Source organism: Xyrauchen texanus, chromosome 3 (genome assembly GCF_025860055.1).
Source record: "Xyrauchen texanus isolate HMW12.3.18 chromosome 3, RBS_HiC_50CHRs, whole genome shotgun sequence".
NCBI lineage: Eukaryota > Metazoa > Chordata > Actinopteri > Cypriniformes > Catostomidae > Xyrauchen > Xyrauchen texanus.
This window is the reverse complement of record NC_068278.1, coordinates 39,957,375-39,977,904: the sequence shown is the minus strand read 5'-3', so window position 1 is coordinate 39,977,904 and position 20,530 is coordinate 39,957,375. Positions and strand designations below refer to the sequence as shown.

Below are 20,530 nucleotides of genomic sequence, written 5' to 3'. Positions count from 1 at the left end.
CTTATTATGAAATAGCGATCACCAGATGAATCCAGTTCAGCCTGCTTGGGTCAATTGTCCGTGACAGAGTTCATTCTATAACTTCCAGTAGCACTTTTGTATGTAATTATAAATCTTGATATGTTCTCTATGTTTACATGAGATCTCACCTGGAAGAATAACACTTCATCGTCGTTCTTCGACAGACTATGCAATCTGAGCAGCATTCCCGTTGTAAAACCGTATATTATCTTATATATGAAGTCTTCTAAACAGAATGAGCCCATCTCAAAGTCCAACACTTTTTTTTTTTTTTTTTTTGAGATTGTAGTTTTTTTTGCTTTAAAATAACAACATATATTAATTCTGAAACTTGAGAAGTGACGCCCAAAGTGTCTTCTTTCAAAAGATACTACAACTGTGTCCATACTCCAGGGGAGCCAGTAGATACAACCATTTAAGTTGGGTATGTAATTTGCATGGTTTGTGCTCGGGAAGGGGGGGTGCACATCACCAGGTGAAACTGTGATGTCATGCTCCCTCGGGTGCGCACTCCTTCCGCGCCGGGTTGTGCAATGCAATTGAGAGAGATCTCCTGAGTGAATGAGATATGGGTGAAGATCCGGGTTTGCTGGTTGTTTACTCCCCATGGGTTTGATATTGGCAGAAGTTGAGATGAAGTGAAGACGTCGTTGAAAAGGGAAGGCAGGCTTCCAGAGATGTGCTGTCTTCACTGTTTTGAATGTGTTCAGCTCCAGGTTGTTTTGACTGCACCAGACAGCCAGCTGTTCAGCCTCTATCTGTATGCAGACTCATCATCATCTTGGATGAGGCCAATGACTGTTGTGTTGTCTGCAAACTTCAGGAACTTGACAGATGGGTCCTTGGCGGTGCAGTCATATCAGAACGTACTGATCGTACAGGTGCTGTAAGTGAATTTCCATAGCTTCACTAATTGCTGACTATAGCTAAGTGAATATTGACGCTGACTACCACCCCTGGAGTTGTGAGTTCGAATCCAGGGTGTGCTGAGTGACTCCAGCCAGGTCTCCTAAGCAACCATATTGGCCCAGTTCCTAAGGAGGGTAGAGTCACATGGGGAAACCTCCTTGTGGTCTTGATTAGTGGTTCTTGCTCTCAATGGGGCATGTGGTAAGTTGTGCGTGGATTGCGGAGAGTAGAATGAGCCACCACATGCTGGGAGTCTCTGCGGTGTCATGCACAATGAGCCACGTGATAAGATACGTGGATTGACAGTCTCAGAAATGGAGGCAACTGAGGACAAGTCTCAGTGCCACCTGGATTTAGGTGCGTAACCGCGCCACCAATAGGACCTACTAAGTAGTGGAAATTGGGCATTCCAAATTGGAGAGAAAAGGGGATAAAAAAAAACAATCTGGTGATCCACTGACAGATAAAGGTGGGAAAAATTTAGTCCAGAGACAGTTGGGTTAATTTAGTCCAGAGAATAACTGGAATCATGGTGTTGAAAGCCACAAATGTCTGAAGTCCACAAAAAGGATCCTTGCATGTGTTGTGGCCCTGGTCTGTCCAGATGTTGCAGGATATGATGAAATCCAATGTTGATGGCATCATCCACAGACCTGTTTGCTCGATAAGCAAATTGAAGGGGATCCTGAAAGGGCCCAATGATGTCCTTCAGGTGGGACAACACCAATTTTTTACATGACTTCATGACTACAGATGTCAGAGTGATGGGTCTGTAGTCATTAAGTCCTGTGCTTTTGGGTTTCTTTGGGACCCATATGATGGTGGAGTGTTTGAAGCAGCAGGGTACTTCACACTGCTACAGTGATCTGTAGAAGATCTGTGTTAAGATGGGGGCCAGCTGGTCAGCACAGGATTTGAGAAAAGTAGGTGAAACACAATCTGGCACTGTGCTTTCCTTGTCTTTTATTTCTGGAAGACCCGGCACACATCCTCTTCACAGATCTTAAGTGCAGGTTGAGCAGCAGGAGGGGGGAGGAGGATGGCTGCAGGAGGTGTTGGTGTTTGTGTGAAGTGAAGGTCAGAGTGGGTGTGGCGTGTGAGACTGGGCTTTTCAAATCTACAGTAAAATACATCTCAGTTGTTGATTCCTTACAGTGTTGGTGGATGGTGTAGTTAGTAATATCTTTCAGGCCACTCCACACTGATGCAGGGTCTTTAGCTGAAAACTTGTTTTTCAGCTTCTCAGATTAGCTTCTTTTAGCCACTCTAATCTCTTTTGTCAGTGTGTTACTGGTCTGATTTTATCCCCACTTCTGTAAGCATCCCCTTTGGCCTGACGAAGCTGCCTGAGTGTTCTGTAAAAATCGTCTGTCATTGTTGAACATTAAATAAGTCCTAGTTGGAATGCACATATCCTCATAGAAACTGATATATGATGTCACAGTATCTGTGTGTTTGCAGCTTCAAAAACACTACAGCCAGTGCAGTCAAAGCAGGGTTGTAGTTCCAACTCTGCTTCATCGGCCCATCTTTTTACAGTCCTTACTATAAGTTTAGCTGATTTAAGTTTCTGCCAGTAGGTCGGAAGAAGATGAGCCAGACAGTGATCAGAGAGATGCAGAGCGATATGCATCCTTTAATGTTGTGTAGCAGTGATCCAGTATAGTTCTGTCTCTGGTGGGGCATGTAATGTGTTGTCTGTATTTTGGCAGATCACGAGTGAGGTTGGCTCTGTTATTCTCTGATCACAGAGAATAATAATAAGAGAGTCCGGGTATTTTTTTTCCATGTCCATGATCTGATCAGCCAGCTGTTGCAGCGCTGCACTCACACACGCTTGAGGAGGAATGTAAACACTCACCAGAATAAACGAGGAAAACTCCCATGGCAAGTAGAAAGGCTTACCATTGATAAAGAGCACTTCCAAATTAGGTCAGCACATCTTCTTTAATGTTGTTGAATCTGTACGGCAACTTTCATTGATGTAAAAGCATGTTCCACTGTCTCTCGTTTTCCCCATTAACAATAATCTGCTCTGAACAGCTGAAAGCCTGGCAGATGTAACGCCATGTCCAGAATGGCTTCACTCAGCCAGGTTTCTGTACAGCAAAAAGCAGAGTTTGAAAAATCCTTGTTTGTACAGGTGAGGAGATGTAGTTCATCCATTTTGTTAGGAAGAGAGCTGAGATTCGCTGGATGAATATTCGGCAGCGCTGTTCAATGGAGTTCGACCAGCGGCATGCTGGGCTTGATTCCCTCGCTTGCGTCTCATAGCGCGTTTGAACAACACACCTGCGCCTCTCAATAAAATTGACAGAAAAACGTCAGAAAACTGGTAAAAGATTGTCTGGTATATGCCAAAAAATGTTCAGCAGTTCGTCCCTGGTAAAAACTGATTGGAAAATATTTATAAACACAGGAAAAACAAAGAAAAACAACAAAAGAATTGGAGAGCTCCCCACCATGGCTGCCATCCACAGTGCCAACTTGTATCAATAGTTAGTATATTCTTAAAATGGAGATGAATTAATTCTGTGGCTACTCTCCCTGGAATTTGCCATCCAGCCAAGATGACTCAAAGGGCATGCTCTATGAGGTAAAATAATTCATCTAGAGTGACAGCTAAAGACTTGAAGGAATCACCGGAACTGTTTAACATCTTCTACTATATGAAAAACATTAAACAAGCAGAAATTAAAGATTATAATTGTTTGTGTGTTGTTAGCTTAAGCACATTGTGTTTTTCTATACTTGTGACTTTGATGAATATTAGATCACAATTTATGACCAATTAATTCAGAAAACCAGCTAATTAATGCATGTGTATTATCTTTAAGGTCTTCTATATTCCAGTATACTCCTAAACATTAACAAAATTCACTTTTAGCAGACACATTTAAGTGTATTCAGTATTCACATTTAACTTATTGTCTTCTTGGAAAACAGACCTAAGCTACTGATGACCCATGCAGCACTACACAGATTGTTGTCCAATCAAATGCTCTCATGAATAAGATTGTCCCTCCCCTAATACCACCTGCGCCAAGCCAGCAAATAGCAAATCTTGATTCATGATTGGGATATAACTAAAGAAAATTGTGTATTCTAAAAGAAAAAAAAAACTTTCAAAAAAGAAAATCAACACAAGAAAGAAAATTGTACTCATCAAAATATTTTAAGGGGTCTTTAAACTTCACATTCAACATTCTTTCCTTTTTTAAGCACACACAAAAAAAAAAAAAAACACTGCTAGAGAAGCCTGAGCCATGGCTTTATGTAACACTTTATTTTAGCCTAATTTGATCTGCTCCTGGGCTCCCGTCATCCTTTGCAGCCTGGGGTTTGAAGACATTTCACACTTTAGTAGTTTGTAGGAAAGCCTTTGGAAGTGTTATAATTTGGATGCTGCAAAGCACTCTTGAACTAGAATACTATAGATACTAGGGCTGCACTAGGGTTTTCCACATGTTCAACTGCAAAAAGCCTACTATGGTTTTTACACTTGAGCCCTCTTAAAAAGAACCAAACTGAGACCTTTTTTCAGTTCAACCACAAACAAATCAATATATAAACAGTGAAATAAAAAGTCTTCTTCATATTTAAATGTTACCATCCACTGTGTACATATTTTTGTCCATTTTTTGATAGGGTCTCAGCCCACTAATCATCAACATTAGTTTTTGAAACAGTCAACTTGAATATTAGGGATGCTCCAATCAGGATTTTAACATCTGATACCGATCTCCAATTTTCTTTTCATCTCATCAATTGATGCTGATCATTTACATTTTTATCAGCAGCTCTGTCAAAACGAATCGGTTACTAACGTAACCTCGGTTCTCTCTAGATGAGGGAACGAGTATTGCGTAAGCTAGCTTACGCTACGGGAAAGATTCATCTTTTCTGAGATATCGCTTGGGCGAACTCGCAACCAATGAGAGGCGTCCGCGCGCTCACTGCATCAAAGCCCGCCAAAAAGGGCGTGACTAGAGTGCATATAAGCGTAGTTCGTAGGCTGGAACCCTGGTTTTCATTGAATGAAGCGAAAAATCGCCGTGGCGCTGAAGCACGGCCGGTTACGCAATACTCGTTCCTCATCTAGAGAGAACCGAGGTTACGTTAGTAACCGATTCGTTCTCTTATGAGAGGTTCTCTCAGTATTGCGTAGCTAGCTTACGCTACGGAACCCTTTGTCAACGCCGCGTGCGCCAAGCATCCACTGCATGAGCCCCAGGGAATTAAGGGGACCCGGGGAGCCCTTGTGAGTGGGGAATTAATATTTGGCCGGCAAGAGTGCGGGCCAGTGTGTGTGTAGTACATAAGCACATAGACAGAGCGGCGGTGCCGGTCTGTGTGGACTGTGTCCCATTAATGCAGCTCACCAGGGGAGCTGTAGTGTATTAAACCGCTAGCAGTTTAGCCTGCAGAGCGGATACTTCCAGATTGTAAAATCTGACAAAGGTGGAGGAGGAAGCCCAGCCCGCTGCCACACATATGTCGTGAATGGAAATCCCGCTGGACCATGCCCACGAGGAGGCCATGCCTCTAGTGGAGTGAGCCTTAATACCTAGCGGGCATGGTAGGTCTTTTGACGCGTACGCGGCAGCAATAGCGTCCACTATCCATCTGGACAGTGTCTGTTTCGAGGTGGCGAGACCTTTGGTGTGCCCTCCAAACGAAACGAAAAGCTGCTCGGAGCTTCTGAAAGATGTGGAGCGCGCAGTATACAATCTCAGTGCTCTGACTGGGCAAAGGAGATTGCCGTCGCGTTTGCTATCAGATGCTGGTAGCGCCGACAAGGAAATGATCTGTGCTCTGAAAGGAGTACCGACCACCTTGGGGACGTAGCCGTGTCTAGGTTTTAAAATGACCTTGGAGTCACTTGGTCCAAACTCAAGACACGCAGCGCTGACAGATCTCCCACCTGTTTAACTGATGATAGGGCAGTTAGAAAAACGGTTTTAAGTGAGAGGTGTTTCACATCCACGGATTGAAGTGGTTCGAAAGGGGGGGCTTTCATAGCTTCGAGAACTATAGAAAGGTCCCAGATAGGAACCAATGGGGGCCGTGGAGGGTTCATCCTTCTAGCTCCCCTGAGGAAGTGGATGACCAGCTCGTTTTTACCCTGTGACTGGCCTGTGCAGGGGTTCAGCGAACGCCGCGACGGCCGCCACGTACACTTTGAGCGTGGATGGGGATCTGCCCTTATCCAGCAGCTCTTGTAAAAACACGAGCAGCGGCGACACCCCACATGTCCGTAGGTCCAGGTCTCTGTCGGTGCACCATTTTGAAAACACAGACCATTTTGACGCATAGAGTCTTCTCGTGGAGGGGGCTCTAGCGTGTATGATGGTGTTTATTACTCCTTCTGGCAAAGCGACGGGTAGTCGTTGATCACCCACGCGTGTAGCGCACAGCGCTCTGGGTGGGGATGCCAGATCGTTCCGCGAGCTTGCGAGAGGAGATCTGCTCTCACTGGGATGGGCCATGGCGCTGTCAGTGACAGCTGCGTAAGCTCCGGGAACCATGTTTGATTCTCCCAGCGCGGGGCTATGAGGAGCACCGAGTGGCGCGTTTCCCTGATCCTCTGCATTACCTGTGGCAATAGCGAGACGGGAGGGAAGGCGTAAAGCGGGCGGTTGAGGACTTCCCGATTGAGGTGAATGGGGAAAGAGTCACGTCTGTTAAGTGATACGCAAGCATAGTCACGGTCACAGGACTTACATACAGAGAAGTGTTTGCTGGCCGTGTGACAGAGCGGGCAGAGAATGGGCGCGCGCACGTATTCGTGAGCGCATTTACTGACTCTAACACTCGAGTGGTTGCTTTTGAGTGTGCTCTGATGGGGACACGGAACGTGTAATGCTTGTGTGTAGAGGTGAACACTGGATTGTGGGCACATTTTGTACACATAAGGCTGGTCGTGTGACAGAGCGGCCAGAGAATGGGCACGCGCACGGATTCGTGGGTGCGTTTATTAACCCTAACACTCGAGCGGTTCGTAACCGCTTTATGTGAGTGTGCCGTGATAGGGCCACGGGATGTGTAATGCTTGTGTGTAGGGGTGAACACTGGATTGTGGGCACATTTTCTACACATAAGACATGTTTGCTCTCTGGTATGGACACGGGATGTGTAATGCTTTTGTGTAGAGGTGAACACTGGGTTGTGGGCACATTTTCTACACATATGGCATGCTTGCTCTTTACCAGATTTATTTGGGTCGCCGTGAAAACGACGTTTGAGCGCAGGCAAGCGGGCGTTAACACCGGCTTGTTGGCTGCTGAATCTACCACTGTAGTAGCCTGAAGGGGACTGACAGGGGGCGAAGCTTTGACGGTGGTCCGGCCGCAGTGGGACTGATCCGTCGTTTTGTCAACAAAGCTAGGAGGACTTCGGTTGTTCAGGTTTCAGCGCAATTCTAGTCCGAGGCCCGCGGGGCGGCGGTCTCGCGGCGGCTGTCTGAGCCTGAACGAGGGCGGCCGCCCTGTCGACGCTGAGAAGTCTGGCTTTGTTGAGCTGGGCGCTGTGAAGAGGCTCGTGCAGGAGGCTCACGTGGGCGGCCTGCAGAGGAGCTAGCGCGACGAGGCAGAAAGAGATTCATGGCTTGTGTGGCTTTTTGGCCCTCTGAAAACCGGTCAATGATACCACTCACCGCGGAGCCGAAGAGACCGGATGGAGAGAGCGGTGCGTTGAGGAACGTAGAGCGCTCTGCTTCTCCCATGTCGGCTAGCGTTAGCCACAGATGTCTCTCGGTCACAGTCAGCGCGGCCATGCACTTCCCTATAGCTTGGGCTGCAGCTTTGGTAGCGCGGAGGGCGAGGTCCGTAGCACTCCGTATGTCTGCAACCGCCTCTGGATGCCTGCTTTCCTCATCCCACTCCCGCAGAAGGTCCGCTTGGAGGATCTGTAGGACGGCCATAGAGTGCAGAGCAGATGCAGCTTGGCCGGCGGCGGAATAGGCGCGGCCAACACAGGCGGAAGTTGTTCTGCAGGCCTTAGACGGCAGCACTGGTTTAGACCGCCATCTGTCGGAGGGCGGGCAAAGGTGTGCTGCTACCGCATCCTCGACCGGAGGGATGGAAACATAGCCCTTCTCAGTGGCGCCGTCCACCGAAGCAAGAGAGGTGGAGACGTGGGATCGGACCCTGGCCGAGAAAGGTGCGTTCCATGATTTGGAAAGCTCGGCGTGGAGTTCCGGCAGGAAGGGAGCGGCCCGGGTAGCGGGTGCTGCGCGGCGGCGGCTCTGTAGAAAGCAGCCGTCAAGTCTGTTGGGTGCCTGCTCAAGGGGTGGTGATCACTCGAGCCCGAGGCGGTCGACGGCCTGTGTGAGGAGGCGTGTTAGTTCCCCTTCGACTCCGGCGCGGGTCCTGCTGGATTCCTGGGCCGAGGAGGAGGCGTGTGAGCCTGACCACTCCTCGCTGTCCGAAGCCATGATGGAACAGCCCTTATCCTCCGCTTCTTCGTCCGAGATGGCAGCAGAGCAGCCGCTCGGCGGCAACTGCGCGTCCCGGATGGGCGGGGAGGGTGAAGGCGATGCTCGAGGGATGGGCTCCGGCGAGGCAATCGCTTCTCCCACTGTTTCCGGCAGCCTTTGAAAGCGGCGCTTTTTTCTGCGCGGCTGAACGGAAGGCGGCGCGGCGGCTTCGGTCCTGAGCGCTTCGAGTCGAGCCACAGGGTCGACATCGGCAGCTCCTCGCAGAGATCGCATCCACCTTCGGCGAGGGCGAGCTCTGCATGCCCCAGTCCCAGGCAGAGAGCGCAGATGATGTGGCGGTCTCCGGTGCTGAGAGGAGCGCGGCATGAGGCGCAAGTGGAGCGAGGCATCTTAAAAAAGATGCTCGTACTCTTTTGTGAAGTTCTTTAAGAACTAGCTTGCTTTTAAAAAGGATACGTCGCCGGATGGTGTAGCTCGCAGGACGGCTGAAGGTGGCGAAGACGGCTGGCTTCTTCGAGCGCTGTCCACGCTTGCTTGATGCCCCTCAAACGGCGACGCGGCTTCCGGTTCAGTGATGCGAAGAGCTTCGCTGAAGAGATGAAAATCAGGGTTCCAGCCTACGAACTACGCTTATATGCATTCTAGTCACGCCCTTTTTGGCGGGCTTTGATGCAGTGAGCGCGCGGACGCCTCTCATTGGATGCAAGTTCACCCAAGCTCGTCTATAGGCTGCAGCAGTTGCCGCAGCGCAACCAATGAGCTCGCTAGTTAGCCCGCTCAAGGTGTGCAGCTGCCGCACTGCGTTGACAATGGATACAAAATTAAGGATAATTTTTTGGCTTCAATATCTCAGAAAAGATGAATCTTTCCCGTAGCGTAAGCTAGCTTACGCAATACGAGAGAACCTCTCGTAAGAGAACTGGTTATATATAAGCTTTCTGCTCAGTGTCACTGTTAACTAAATTTCCCTGTTGGTAAAACCATAGTTGTTGCCTAGTGTTTTCTGTCAAAAATAATTTTGGTTGAATGAATAATGCAATAAACACAAAATATAATATAATATATATAAATAATATAATAAAATATAAATGTTACTCTTTATTCGAGGCCTTAAAAACTAGCAGGCTTATACAAACAATTCTTTACTGTATATAAGATAGTCCTAAAGAATGAGGCTTAATGTCAAACTGAAGTTGAACTGATAACCCATTGCTGTAATTACATTTTAAAGTGAACATTTTGGTTAGTTTGTCACCATTTCATTTAAATATTTGTATTCATTTTTTTATTATATTTAATTTAGTAATGCATTATAGTATAGTAACAAAATATTTGATATAGATTTATTATATGTACGTTCATTCCTTGTCATTTTGGTGGATGTTAGTAATATTAGTTTCGCTTTCACCTGTTTCCGCGGGGAGTATAATAAGGGCGACACGCACTCTCCTGAGGTAAACACATTTACATTTATATTTATGCATTTGGCAGATGCTTTTATCCAAAGGGACTTACAGTGCACTTATTACAGGGACAATCCCCCCGAAGCAACCTGGAGTTAAGTGCCTTACTCAAGGACACAATGGTGGTGACTGTGGGGATCGAACCTACAACCTTCTGCTTATCAGTTCGGTGCTTTAGCCCACTACACCACCACCACTCCACACATGACAGGAGAATGGAGGAAGAGAAGTTTCTTGACACTACAGGTGTTACTGTTAATGCTGTTTGCTCAGCAATCATTTACTAAAGATGTTTGAATTATACCCCATCTTGTATTCTGTGATATTATTATGACACCAGTGCCTTGTGGAGACAGAGATGCTGCTACCGCAGACAATAATTAAAAACTTTTCACGCAGGATGTGTCAGTTTAGTGTAAATAAAGCATTTAGAGCATGTAAGCAAATGGAACCGAACTCTGAGCACTTCTGTTACTCTAAGCATGAGAGGGAGTTGTGGAGTACATAAAACCTCTGAAAACACTGTAACAATGCTCTAACTTAATAGAGACTGGACAGAGCAGCGCAAATAAACTTTGAAGAGAGCAGAATATTTATTTAATTAAATTGCAGCCCTTTGCTGGTCATATCGTGATATGGTCACATCGTAATTTTGATTTTATTTTGATTAATTGTGCAGCCCTAATAGATACACAAACACAAACTTGAACATGCATTAATACACATGAACAGTTTCTGACACTAATAACCGTAAAATAGTTTCTGCAAATCCTAACAGGAACTGTGCATCTTTGATGGCCTCCTTCAATTTTAAAGCTTACAATTTAAAATTAATAAATTTCACACTGTGAATGGGGAGAGTGATAACTTCACTTGAAGGACACTGCCGCTAATATGGCTGTCACTTCTCTTTTGAGTGCTTAATCCCATTCTGTACACACAGAGAATTGTATTGTATACAATTGTATTTCTGTATTGTATACAGAAATTAGACTAGAGAGTAAACGGTGAATTTTGCTAAGCAAAATATTCTAGCAATCTCACATGTCTCCTCTAGAGTTTCAATAGTGATCTCAGATTTATAAAGATAATAAATTCTTTAATCAAAAGTCATATGTATAAATACTAATTTCTCATCAAATTTGTCCAGAACCAAAATATCTGAGCTATAAGGAATTTTAGGACAAACATCAGAGACAAAGATGACTCTTAAATTAAAAATAACCCGAGAACTCCAATAAATGGATAGTTCTGACATTGACATTTAGATTTATGCATTTAGCAGCTATACTGTATATCATACTGTCCATAATTCAATGCATTTACTTGGAATCAAACCTATGATAAAAGTTTGCTATAGATAGCACCATTCTCTACCAGTTGAGCTATAAGAACATGATGAACATAAATCATCTAAGCTCTGAAAGCAGAGTTGTCATAGGACTTTGGAGCCTCTCTGAAGGAGCAACAATAAATAGCTTATGCCAAACTGACGGCAGAATAGACATGAAGGGCTATTTAGTGAAATAGAGTAAATATTAGATTTGGTTCCCAGAAAATCATCCATTCAGATCCCAACAGCAGATAGAGTTCACCACAAAGTATTTATCTAGAGACCTTCCATTAAAACAGCCTGTCTGTGTTTGTGTGTGTGTGTGTGTGTGTGTGTGTGTGTGTGTGTGTGTGTGTGTGTGTGTGTGTGTGTGTGTGTCTGTGTGTGTGTGTGTGTGTGTGTGTGTGTGTGTGTGTGTGTGTGTGTGTGTGTGTGTGCATGGGCATGTGTGTGTGTCTGTGAGAGAGAGAGAGAGAGAGAGAGAGAGAGAGAGAGAGAGAGAGAGAGAAAGAGAAGCAACCAGAGAGACAAAGCATGTGGGAAAAATATAGATGCTTTTGCGTGTATGTGTGTGCATTTGGTACTCATTTTACAGAGTGCGTATGTGACTCTTGGCTTTATCACAAGTGATGGAGGAAAAATCTAATTCTGACCAACACTGCATTGGCTAAATACGGCTGCCTAATCAAATTCAGAAGCAGGTCTTTACTGCACTTAACATCGTTACTACGCTGTATATTCATAGGCTGTAGGTAAATGGATTTCAACCTGTAAGACAGATATTATTTTATGGTGCTTTCAATGCTATAGGAAGTCAGAAGTTATTTTGAAATTATTATGGGCATCTCAGTATTGCCATCTTTATCAACTCATGCCACATCCACACTAATACGTTTTCAGTTCAAAACTTTCTAACGTCATCAATTGCCAAAGTATGTGGTACTAAAAGTTGTTTTCAAAAGTCTGTTTTTGGTGAAGGAAAAGCCCAGCCTGATAATGTCGACTCATGCTCAGCAGGATTTGTACTATGTAGGCTAATGCAAACACTTGAGTTATGTTATACAAGCGTTAAATTGTATCGCTAGTGTCTAGATGTCATTAAATAGCATTTTGTGAGGAACAGGGCGAAATGTACATATTTATGAATTAATAATCTGACATTTACCTGTGATCTGTGTAAAAGAGAATAAAAGTAATTGTTATTGTGTGTTTATTTCACAAGGACATTTTGTGATATGTACATAAATCCATTTAATCATAATTTAGCAAAAATGTAGCTTAGGGATGCATGATATATCGGTGGACGATATATTATTGGCAGATAACTGGAAAAATCTAAATATTATTATTGTGTCGATAATGGAATTACCACTGATATTTTCGCCGATAATTTGTTACGGTTTATTTGCGTGCGGCTGAGAATCTCTGACTGCCTTTGGCTTCTTTCCTTCAGGCAGGGACTCGGGCAGCCTCAAGCGACAGTGCTTATGTGCACACACATGGTTTCTGTGTGTTTGAAAGACAAGCAATAGCAATGGCACATTATTACTTACAGAAAGGCATTACGATTAAAACAAGTGAAAGCACAACCGACAACAGTACATTTATCTTGAAATTATTCTCACAGAGTGACTCGATATGGCTAAAAACAATAGTTTGTGAGTGAAATGAATATGCTTGTTGTAATTTACGAGTTGAGACATTTCTAACGTTATGACTCATGACTATTCCATCTGCATGGTGTTACCTATACCTTTTATTATTGTTGTGTTCACATAACATAAGTTATACATTGGAACTGTCACAGATGAGCACTGTAACAAGCGTCTGTGAATAAGACATGCATAAACACAATCCGCGCACATACATAACACACAAACCCCTGCTGCATTCGCAGTCTGGCTGCTATCATAAATATTACACCATGTTTACAGAGATTAGGGTTAGTATTGTGTGTTTTGTTGTTTAATGTTTATTAAATGCCTGATTTTGAATCAGTGCATTATTACAGCTGTTAAAAGTTAATTATTCTCTTTGTGAGCGAGTCATCAGGATTACCATTAGCACTGATATAAATGGGCACTAAACAATTTATGCAAGAGTATAGTAATTTATTTGTCATACAAATCAGCATTTATCTGTAATATAGGTACATTTCTGGTTTATGTTACATCTGCCAAACCTGAAATAGCAGCAAGTCCAAAATCCAAGCTTTTAAATGACACATTTTTTAAATGAGAAGGTTTTAATAAATTAGCTAGCAGTTCCAGGAGGTTAAAATAAAAATAGGTGTAGTAACATGATTCTATGAGACCAGGTTGCAAACACTGTTCCAGTGTGGATGAGGGGTACAAATACAGCAAAATGTAAACGTATCAAGTTAAGAAGAACTTAAATACATCTTTAGACACTTTTGTATTGCTGTGGGAAGCGTTTAAATGCCATAACACATTCGGTCTGATCGGTCACTCAGTGTGGATGTGGCCTCAGTACTGCTATCTTCAGTAACATAGAGACACCCCTTCAGGTCATTTTCAAGAAGTTGCAAGTATTTTCAGAATTTTTTTTGAAAAGTTGGTTATGGGAAATTGGCATTGGTACAGTATATGGGTTGTTTAAATACTTTTGGAAAGTTGACATGTCAAGCAGTATGACAAGCTACAGTATATTGCATCTGCATCTATTTCAAACTGTGGAAGGGCGGAGGGCAGGGCCGGGTTGTGATTTTACACGCCCGGTCCCTTATCAGTCTAAACGCGGCGGGGGATCTCCTGCCCGAGAGAACGAGGGAGGAATGTGGCAAGGTGGAGGGCAGGCCGGGTCGTGATTCTACACACCCGGTCCCTTATCAGGCTAAGCAAGCCTCCGAGAGGGATAAAGGGTGACTGTGGAGGATTGTGCGGGAGAGAGAGATAGTTTACGGACATGTCAGTCATGTGTGTGTGTTTGTTGTCTTTTAAGTTTCTCATTAAATTATTGTTTATATAATCAAGCCGGTTCTCGCCTCCTCCTTTCCATTGACTGCTTTACACAAACATTTTGCTAATTCTTTTATAATTATTATGCATTCTGCATTCATGACGTTATATTACTGTTTTGTTTATTTATTTATAGTATTTGTATAGGGGCAGTACAAAAACATTATTTCAGCAAAAAACTAAAAAAGATGCATTGCACAATTTGCATCTCATTATAAATAACATTGTGATACCTGTGGACCATTTAAAATGATCTAGTGCAGGTAAAAGGTTTATAAGAGAATGTGTAAAATACTGATGACCTGACCCAAGATACAATTTAGTTTTTTTCAATTTTGATTTTGATAAAAAAGGTTCATGGTTATGCATCAACTACATATATGTGTAAAAAGCAGAGTTCTAATTTTGATGCAGCTAAAGATGAGATTCATTGGATCACTCTGGATACAGACTCACCCTGACAGCACCCCCAGAACCAGATTGAGCATAAAGAAAGAGCCGATGATGATGAGCGGAATGAAGTAGAGCCAGTTCCAGGTGTTCCCTGAGGCATCGTTGGTCTGCAATGAGAGAAGGAATAAAAGGGATAGTTCACCTAAAAATTAAAATTCTCTCAACATTACCTGTATGACAGTCTAACTTCTGCTGAAACCAAAATGAAGATTTAAAAAAAAATGTCAGCTCTGTAGGTCCACACAATGCTAGTGAATGGTGGCCAGAACCTTGAAGGTCCAAAATGCACATAAAAACAGCAAAAAAGTAATCCATAAGACTCCAGAGGTTAAATCTATATCTTTAGAAACTATATGATAGATGTGGTTGAGAAACAGATAAATATTTAAGTCCTTTTGTTTACTATAAATCTCCTATTTCACTTTCACATTCTTCTTTTGTTTTTGGCAATTCAAATTCTTTCTGCATTTCACCACCTACTGGGCAGGGAGGAGAATTTATGGTAAAAAAAACTCTTAAATCTTAAAAGTTTCTCATCCACACCTATCATATTACTTCTGAAAATATGGATTTAACCACAGGAGTCATTTGGACCTTCAAAGTTTTGGCCAAAATTCACTTGAACCTACAGAGCTGAGATATTTTTCTAAACATCTTAGTTTGTGTTCAGCAGAATAAAGAAAGTCATATAAATCTTCGATGGCATGAGGGTGAGTAAATGATGAGAGAATTTTCATTTTTGGGTTAGCAATCCCTTTATGGCAGAAATTTAGGAGTTGGGGAGAGACAGAGAGAATAGAACATCATTATGAAAACAAATGAGAGATCAAATCTCCGTGGCTCTTCATGGCCTTCCAATCCACCTATCCTTTACACCAGTTTCACAAAAATCCATTGTAATAATCTTTTTAACACATTTCATGCTAGCACATCCATATCAATAAAGTCTTAATCCTTCTTATTGCCCAGATAATTGCTTTTCTGTGAGATTCCATGGCCTTTTCAGGCTAAAAAAGGAAGTGAAATTTAATCTACTGGCCACTTTGTGAAGAAACTCCTTCTAGACAAGTGAGTGACATTGACGGACAATCCCTCTGTGATTCAGAGCATTTACAACACAGGGCCATTCACAAAGCAGCGGCAGAGGCATGGAAAGCCCTGCTGAAAGGACCAGCTTAGACCAGCATGAATTTCCAGCATGAATCGTTTCCAGCTTGTGGGTCAGCCTAGCCATGTTGTTCGCCAGCAATAAATGCTGGTCTGTTTAATGAAGCTGGTTGAACAAGGGAGGGTTGCTTTTTAACAGGGAGCATAAAGGAGAGACTTCTTCAAGAGGAATTTTATTGTAAATTACCCTCCCATATTGTCTGTAATTGTGAGGGGACCTGAGGGAATGCTGATTCAGCAAGCACACAGAGATCGGCATTGTTTTTTACATACTCCCCAGCACCATTCTTTTCTTGAACATCTTGATGCTCCTTGATTTAAGCGCTGCTTTTGACACAGTCTGCCATGAAATAATGATCTCTAGGCTTTCTGATATTGGCATCACTGGCTCTGCTCTTTCCTGGCTTATTTCCTACATCAGCGACAGAAAGTATTATATCACTATACAAGGTTTTAGATCTGCCACTGCTTCACTCACACAGGGTGTTCCTCAAGGTTCGGTTCTTGGCCCACTATTGTTCATTATCTACATATATCCACTCGGTGGCATCATACGCAGGCATGGACTTAAATTCCATTGCTATGCTGATGATATTCAAATCTATCTAACCACCAGCTCCGATAGGCCATCTCTGCCTGACTCACTCACTGCATGTATCAAGGACATCAAGCATTGGATGTCCTTGAATTTCCTCAAATTAAATGATAAGAAAACTGAGATATTAGTGATTGGCTCTACTGCCTCAGTTAAAAGGATGGACCAGTCCTTTGACATTGATGGAATTCACGTTAAGCCTTAGTCATCGATTCGTAACCTTGGTGTCTTATTCGATCCAACTCTATCTTTTGGCTCTCATATTTCTTCTGTTGTTAAAAACTCTTTTTTCCATCTTCGTAATATTGCTCGTCTACGATCTTCTCTCACTTTAGCTGATGCCGAAACCTTAATTCATGCATTAATCACATCACGCCTGGACTATTGCAATGCCTTATTTCTTGGTCTTCCCAAAAAACTTATTGCAAGATTACAGTATGTTCAGAACTCTGCAGCAAGAGTTCTCACCTCTACCAGGCGTTCTGCTCACATTACTCCTCTGCTTCATGACCTTCACTGGCTACCTGTGGCATCACGTATCCACTATAAGGTAGTGCTGCTAACATTCAAAGCATTAAATTGTCTTGCTCCCCAATATCTGTCTGACCTACTCTACCCTTACCGTCCTGCCCGGTCCCTTAGATCAGCTGAACTTGGTTTACAGTCCATCCCTCGTTTCAGGTTGTCTACTGTAGGTGGAAGGTCTTTCAGTATTAATGCTCCTCAATTATGGAATTCGCTACCTCTTAAACTACGTAATACCTCATCTTTGGCTACTTTCAAGACCCAGTTAAAAACATATCTATTTAACATGCATTTTTGATAAGGTGACTCTGTATCGTACGTGATTGTAATGTATGTGAGCGTGTCTAAATGTATTTGAAATGTACAATGTAAAGCGACCTTGAGCTATGGAAAGGCGCTATATAAATAAAACTTCTTCTTCTTCTTCTTCTTCTTGAACCCCCTCTACGCTTTCTCTCACACACACAACTGTTTCTACGGCAACCAGTTCACCATGCCTACCTCTATCCCTTTATCTCTCCAGTAACTTTAAAATTGCATTTATGGCAAGAACGATAAAGCAGTCTTAGCCAATTTCCACTGCTGCATCTTTCCTCCACTCCTTTGAGTGGTACATTTATTATACAGCTTTAGGGGTGTTTGACTGGTTCTGATTTGCGTTGAAAGATTTTTTAACTGATATTTTTAAAGCTAAAAATCTGTTCCTGTTTCATGCATAGGAATAAAAGATGACAGAAAAATTGTTTATATTTAGCAAAACTATTTCTTTATTTTTTTTTATCAAATTGACTCTGAACTGATCCTGTGAATGGTATGTAATGTCATCTCTGTGCTTTGAAAGAAAAGCTAGAGATTAATGTAACATTAATGATGCAGCTCTTTCTTTAAATACTGGATGAACTCCATCTGACATCAGACAAAAATGAGATTACACTGAATAGTTTCCTCTCATTATGAGGGTGTCTGAAACAATGGTGAATCACCCACACTTCATATAAAGCCTGGAATTTCTGAAATACCAAATGTGTCACGGCCCTGTCACTCTGTCAGTCTGGGTTTTGGTCTGACAGGACCATGGCATCATCATCCCATGTATGTCTTGTGCTTCGTTGTCTGTATTTGGTTCGTCTTGTTCCATGTCGGGAGCATGGTGTCTGGATCCTGACTTCCTGTCTGGTTCGTTATGGTCTGTGTCGGGATCTGGACACTCGTGCTCCATTAATACTGTATTGATGTGGAGGCCACATCACGGTGTTATGAGCCAATTATATATTATTAAATAATATGATTTGCATCAAATTTACTCTGCTAAGAAGCCACATTGAGGTGGCAAATATACCATGTTCACACAGACTTCTAAATGCTGGGCAAAGTCAGCATAAATGTATTTACACAGGAATAACAATCGTGGACAACCATTTATTATGCACTTGAATGTTGATTATTGATTCACAGCATTGACCCACTGCTCAGACAATGCTTGTATAATTTTTTAATGTGATGGCCAGGGTAGTTAAGCAATATTAGAATGTGTTCACCAGTAGCCATAGTGTCTGAAATTGTTTCTGTGGCCCATGCCCCCAGCCCATTGATCAGGTCTATGTTCCTCTGGGTGCTGACTACAGACTTCATCAGATTACCAAACTAAGGGCAACAGCATCTGCTAACAATACATCAGAGTGTCAGGAATATAGCAGTTCAGGATTGTAACCTAATTATCCAGTATTAAACCTCAATATACCCCATTTTATGAGGTGCGAATACATGTGTTCTTAAAATTATAACAGTACACAAATCCTTTTAAGCTTAATAAGGATGGCCTATGGGACATCAGAAAACACAAAATCTTAATTAGTTTCTTAATTACAATATAGTTTACACACTGCCCTAAAATACATGTTCTTGATAGAGTATGTGTGGTAACTAATATGTTTGAATTCACTCTTTCTTACACAAACTTCTATGGAGGCCAAAACCTGCATAAATAATAAATAAATAAATGTAATAATAAAAAAAATAAATAAAGGAATAAATGTCTTGACAAAACAAATATAATTAGTTTTTAATTAAATGTATTCCTGAATGTATTATTGTATGACTTTATTATTTTCTATATTTATTTTTATTCTTTTTAACTTTGAATTATTTATTCATTTAGCATATTTTTTTATTTATGTGTTAATTCATTTTTTATATTTATATATTCCCATATATATATATATATATTTATTTATTTATTTATACATGTATTTATTTTTACTTTTCTGTGTGCAACATGGAAATGAGGGAGGCGGTCCTTGCGTAGCTCCAGTGCATCATTGGTTAAGAGTTCAATAGTACTTATAGGAAGCAGATGGACGTCCCTCCTTAGCACCCTTTGACTCACACAGATTTTGAATATGTAGGAAAATGTTTTGCAGAGAGTTTAACAATCCAGGATGTGCTTCGACACTAATACCGGCATACAGCTCTCCTAAAACATCAATAAGCACCTCTACTCTAAATGAAATAGTAATTTGATGCGAGGTTATCGACTTCAGTCGCAAGTTGCGCAACTCTCTTGATATATTTGAAGTGTCAGCTATAGTTTTTTGAATTTTATTTTTTTTTATTGCAGAACTTATATATACATACCTACATAAATGATCAGGGAAATGAAGCATGGTTGTATCTTTTACAATGAACAATCATAACAACAGAATAGTATGGATTTGCGGACATCAAAATATGAAGTTATATACACAGAAAATAAAAGAAAAGCATAAGGTTAAATCATATCATTTATGAAACTTGCTCATTTTGTGGTTTTGTTGAAGAAACAGCTCCCCATTTATTTTGTGATTTTAGTATAACCAATAAATCTTGGATTGACTTACACTCTTATGTTTTTAGCCCCACAAATAGCTTTAGTTTACACAATATGGCAATGACCTAATGTCACATCAAAACAAGTCAAGAGTAATCGAGCACACGCTTGGTAAGCAGGAACCGCCCACATAATTATCATACAAGAGACAAAAATGTAAGAATAAATACAAAAATAAATAAATGTGGGAATATTTAAATATATAAATAAATACACGTGGGAATAAATAAATATAAAAATAAATGAATGCATAAATAAATAATAATTAAAAACAAAACAAATGAAAGAACAAAAAAGTATTGAATAATAAATTATATAGAGAAATAATAAATAAATAGAGAAAATAATAAATAAAGGAAAAAAGTAATACAAAAATAAATTCAGGAATAACTTTCATTAAAAACGAATTATATTTGTTTTATCAAGACATTTATTCCTTTATTTATTTTCTTATTATTACATTTATTTATTTATGTATTTATTTATTATTTTAGCATGTTTTGTCCTCCATAAACTTCCAGCCCTACATCTGGAAAATTCAACCTATCAGTGTTAGGTGTAATCTAATTACAAAGTAACTAGTTACTGTAATCTAATGGCTTTTTATAATAAAAAAAAAGTTGTGTAATGCATTACATTTAAAATTATTTTAATCGGATTACAGTTACCGACTTTCAATTAATTTCATTACTTTGAAGTACTTATTAAAGTAATACATTATATATTAAGAATACATGAATTATGGCCCTGTAACAAGTCATTGTGAAGGAGAAATGTGAGTG

At 41.5% G+C, this 20,530-nt stretch overlaps 1 protein-coding gene across 1 annotated transcript in view; it reads right to left on the bottom strand.

Annotated features, from left to right (window-relative positions):
• Positions 1-20,530, bottom strand: part of LOC127625288 (voltage-dependent N-type calcium channel subunit alpha-1B-like) — a 171,832-nt gene that overhangs the window by 96,653 nt on the left and 54,649 nt on the right. The window contains exon 7 of the mRNA XM_052100485.1: positions 14,599-14,702. Coding sequence (XP_051956445.1) covers positions 14,599-14,702 — 104 coding nt within the window. The remainder of the gene's footprint in view (positions 1-14,598; positions 14,703-20,530) is intronic.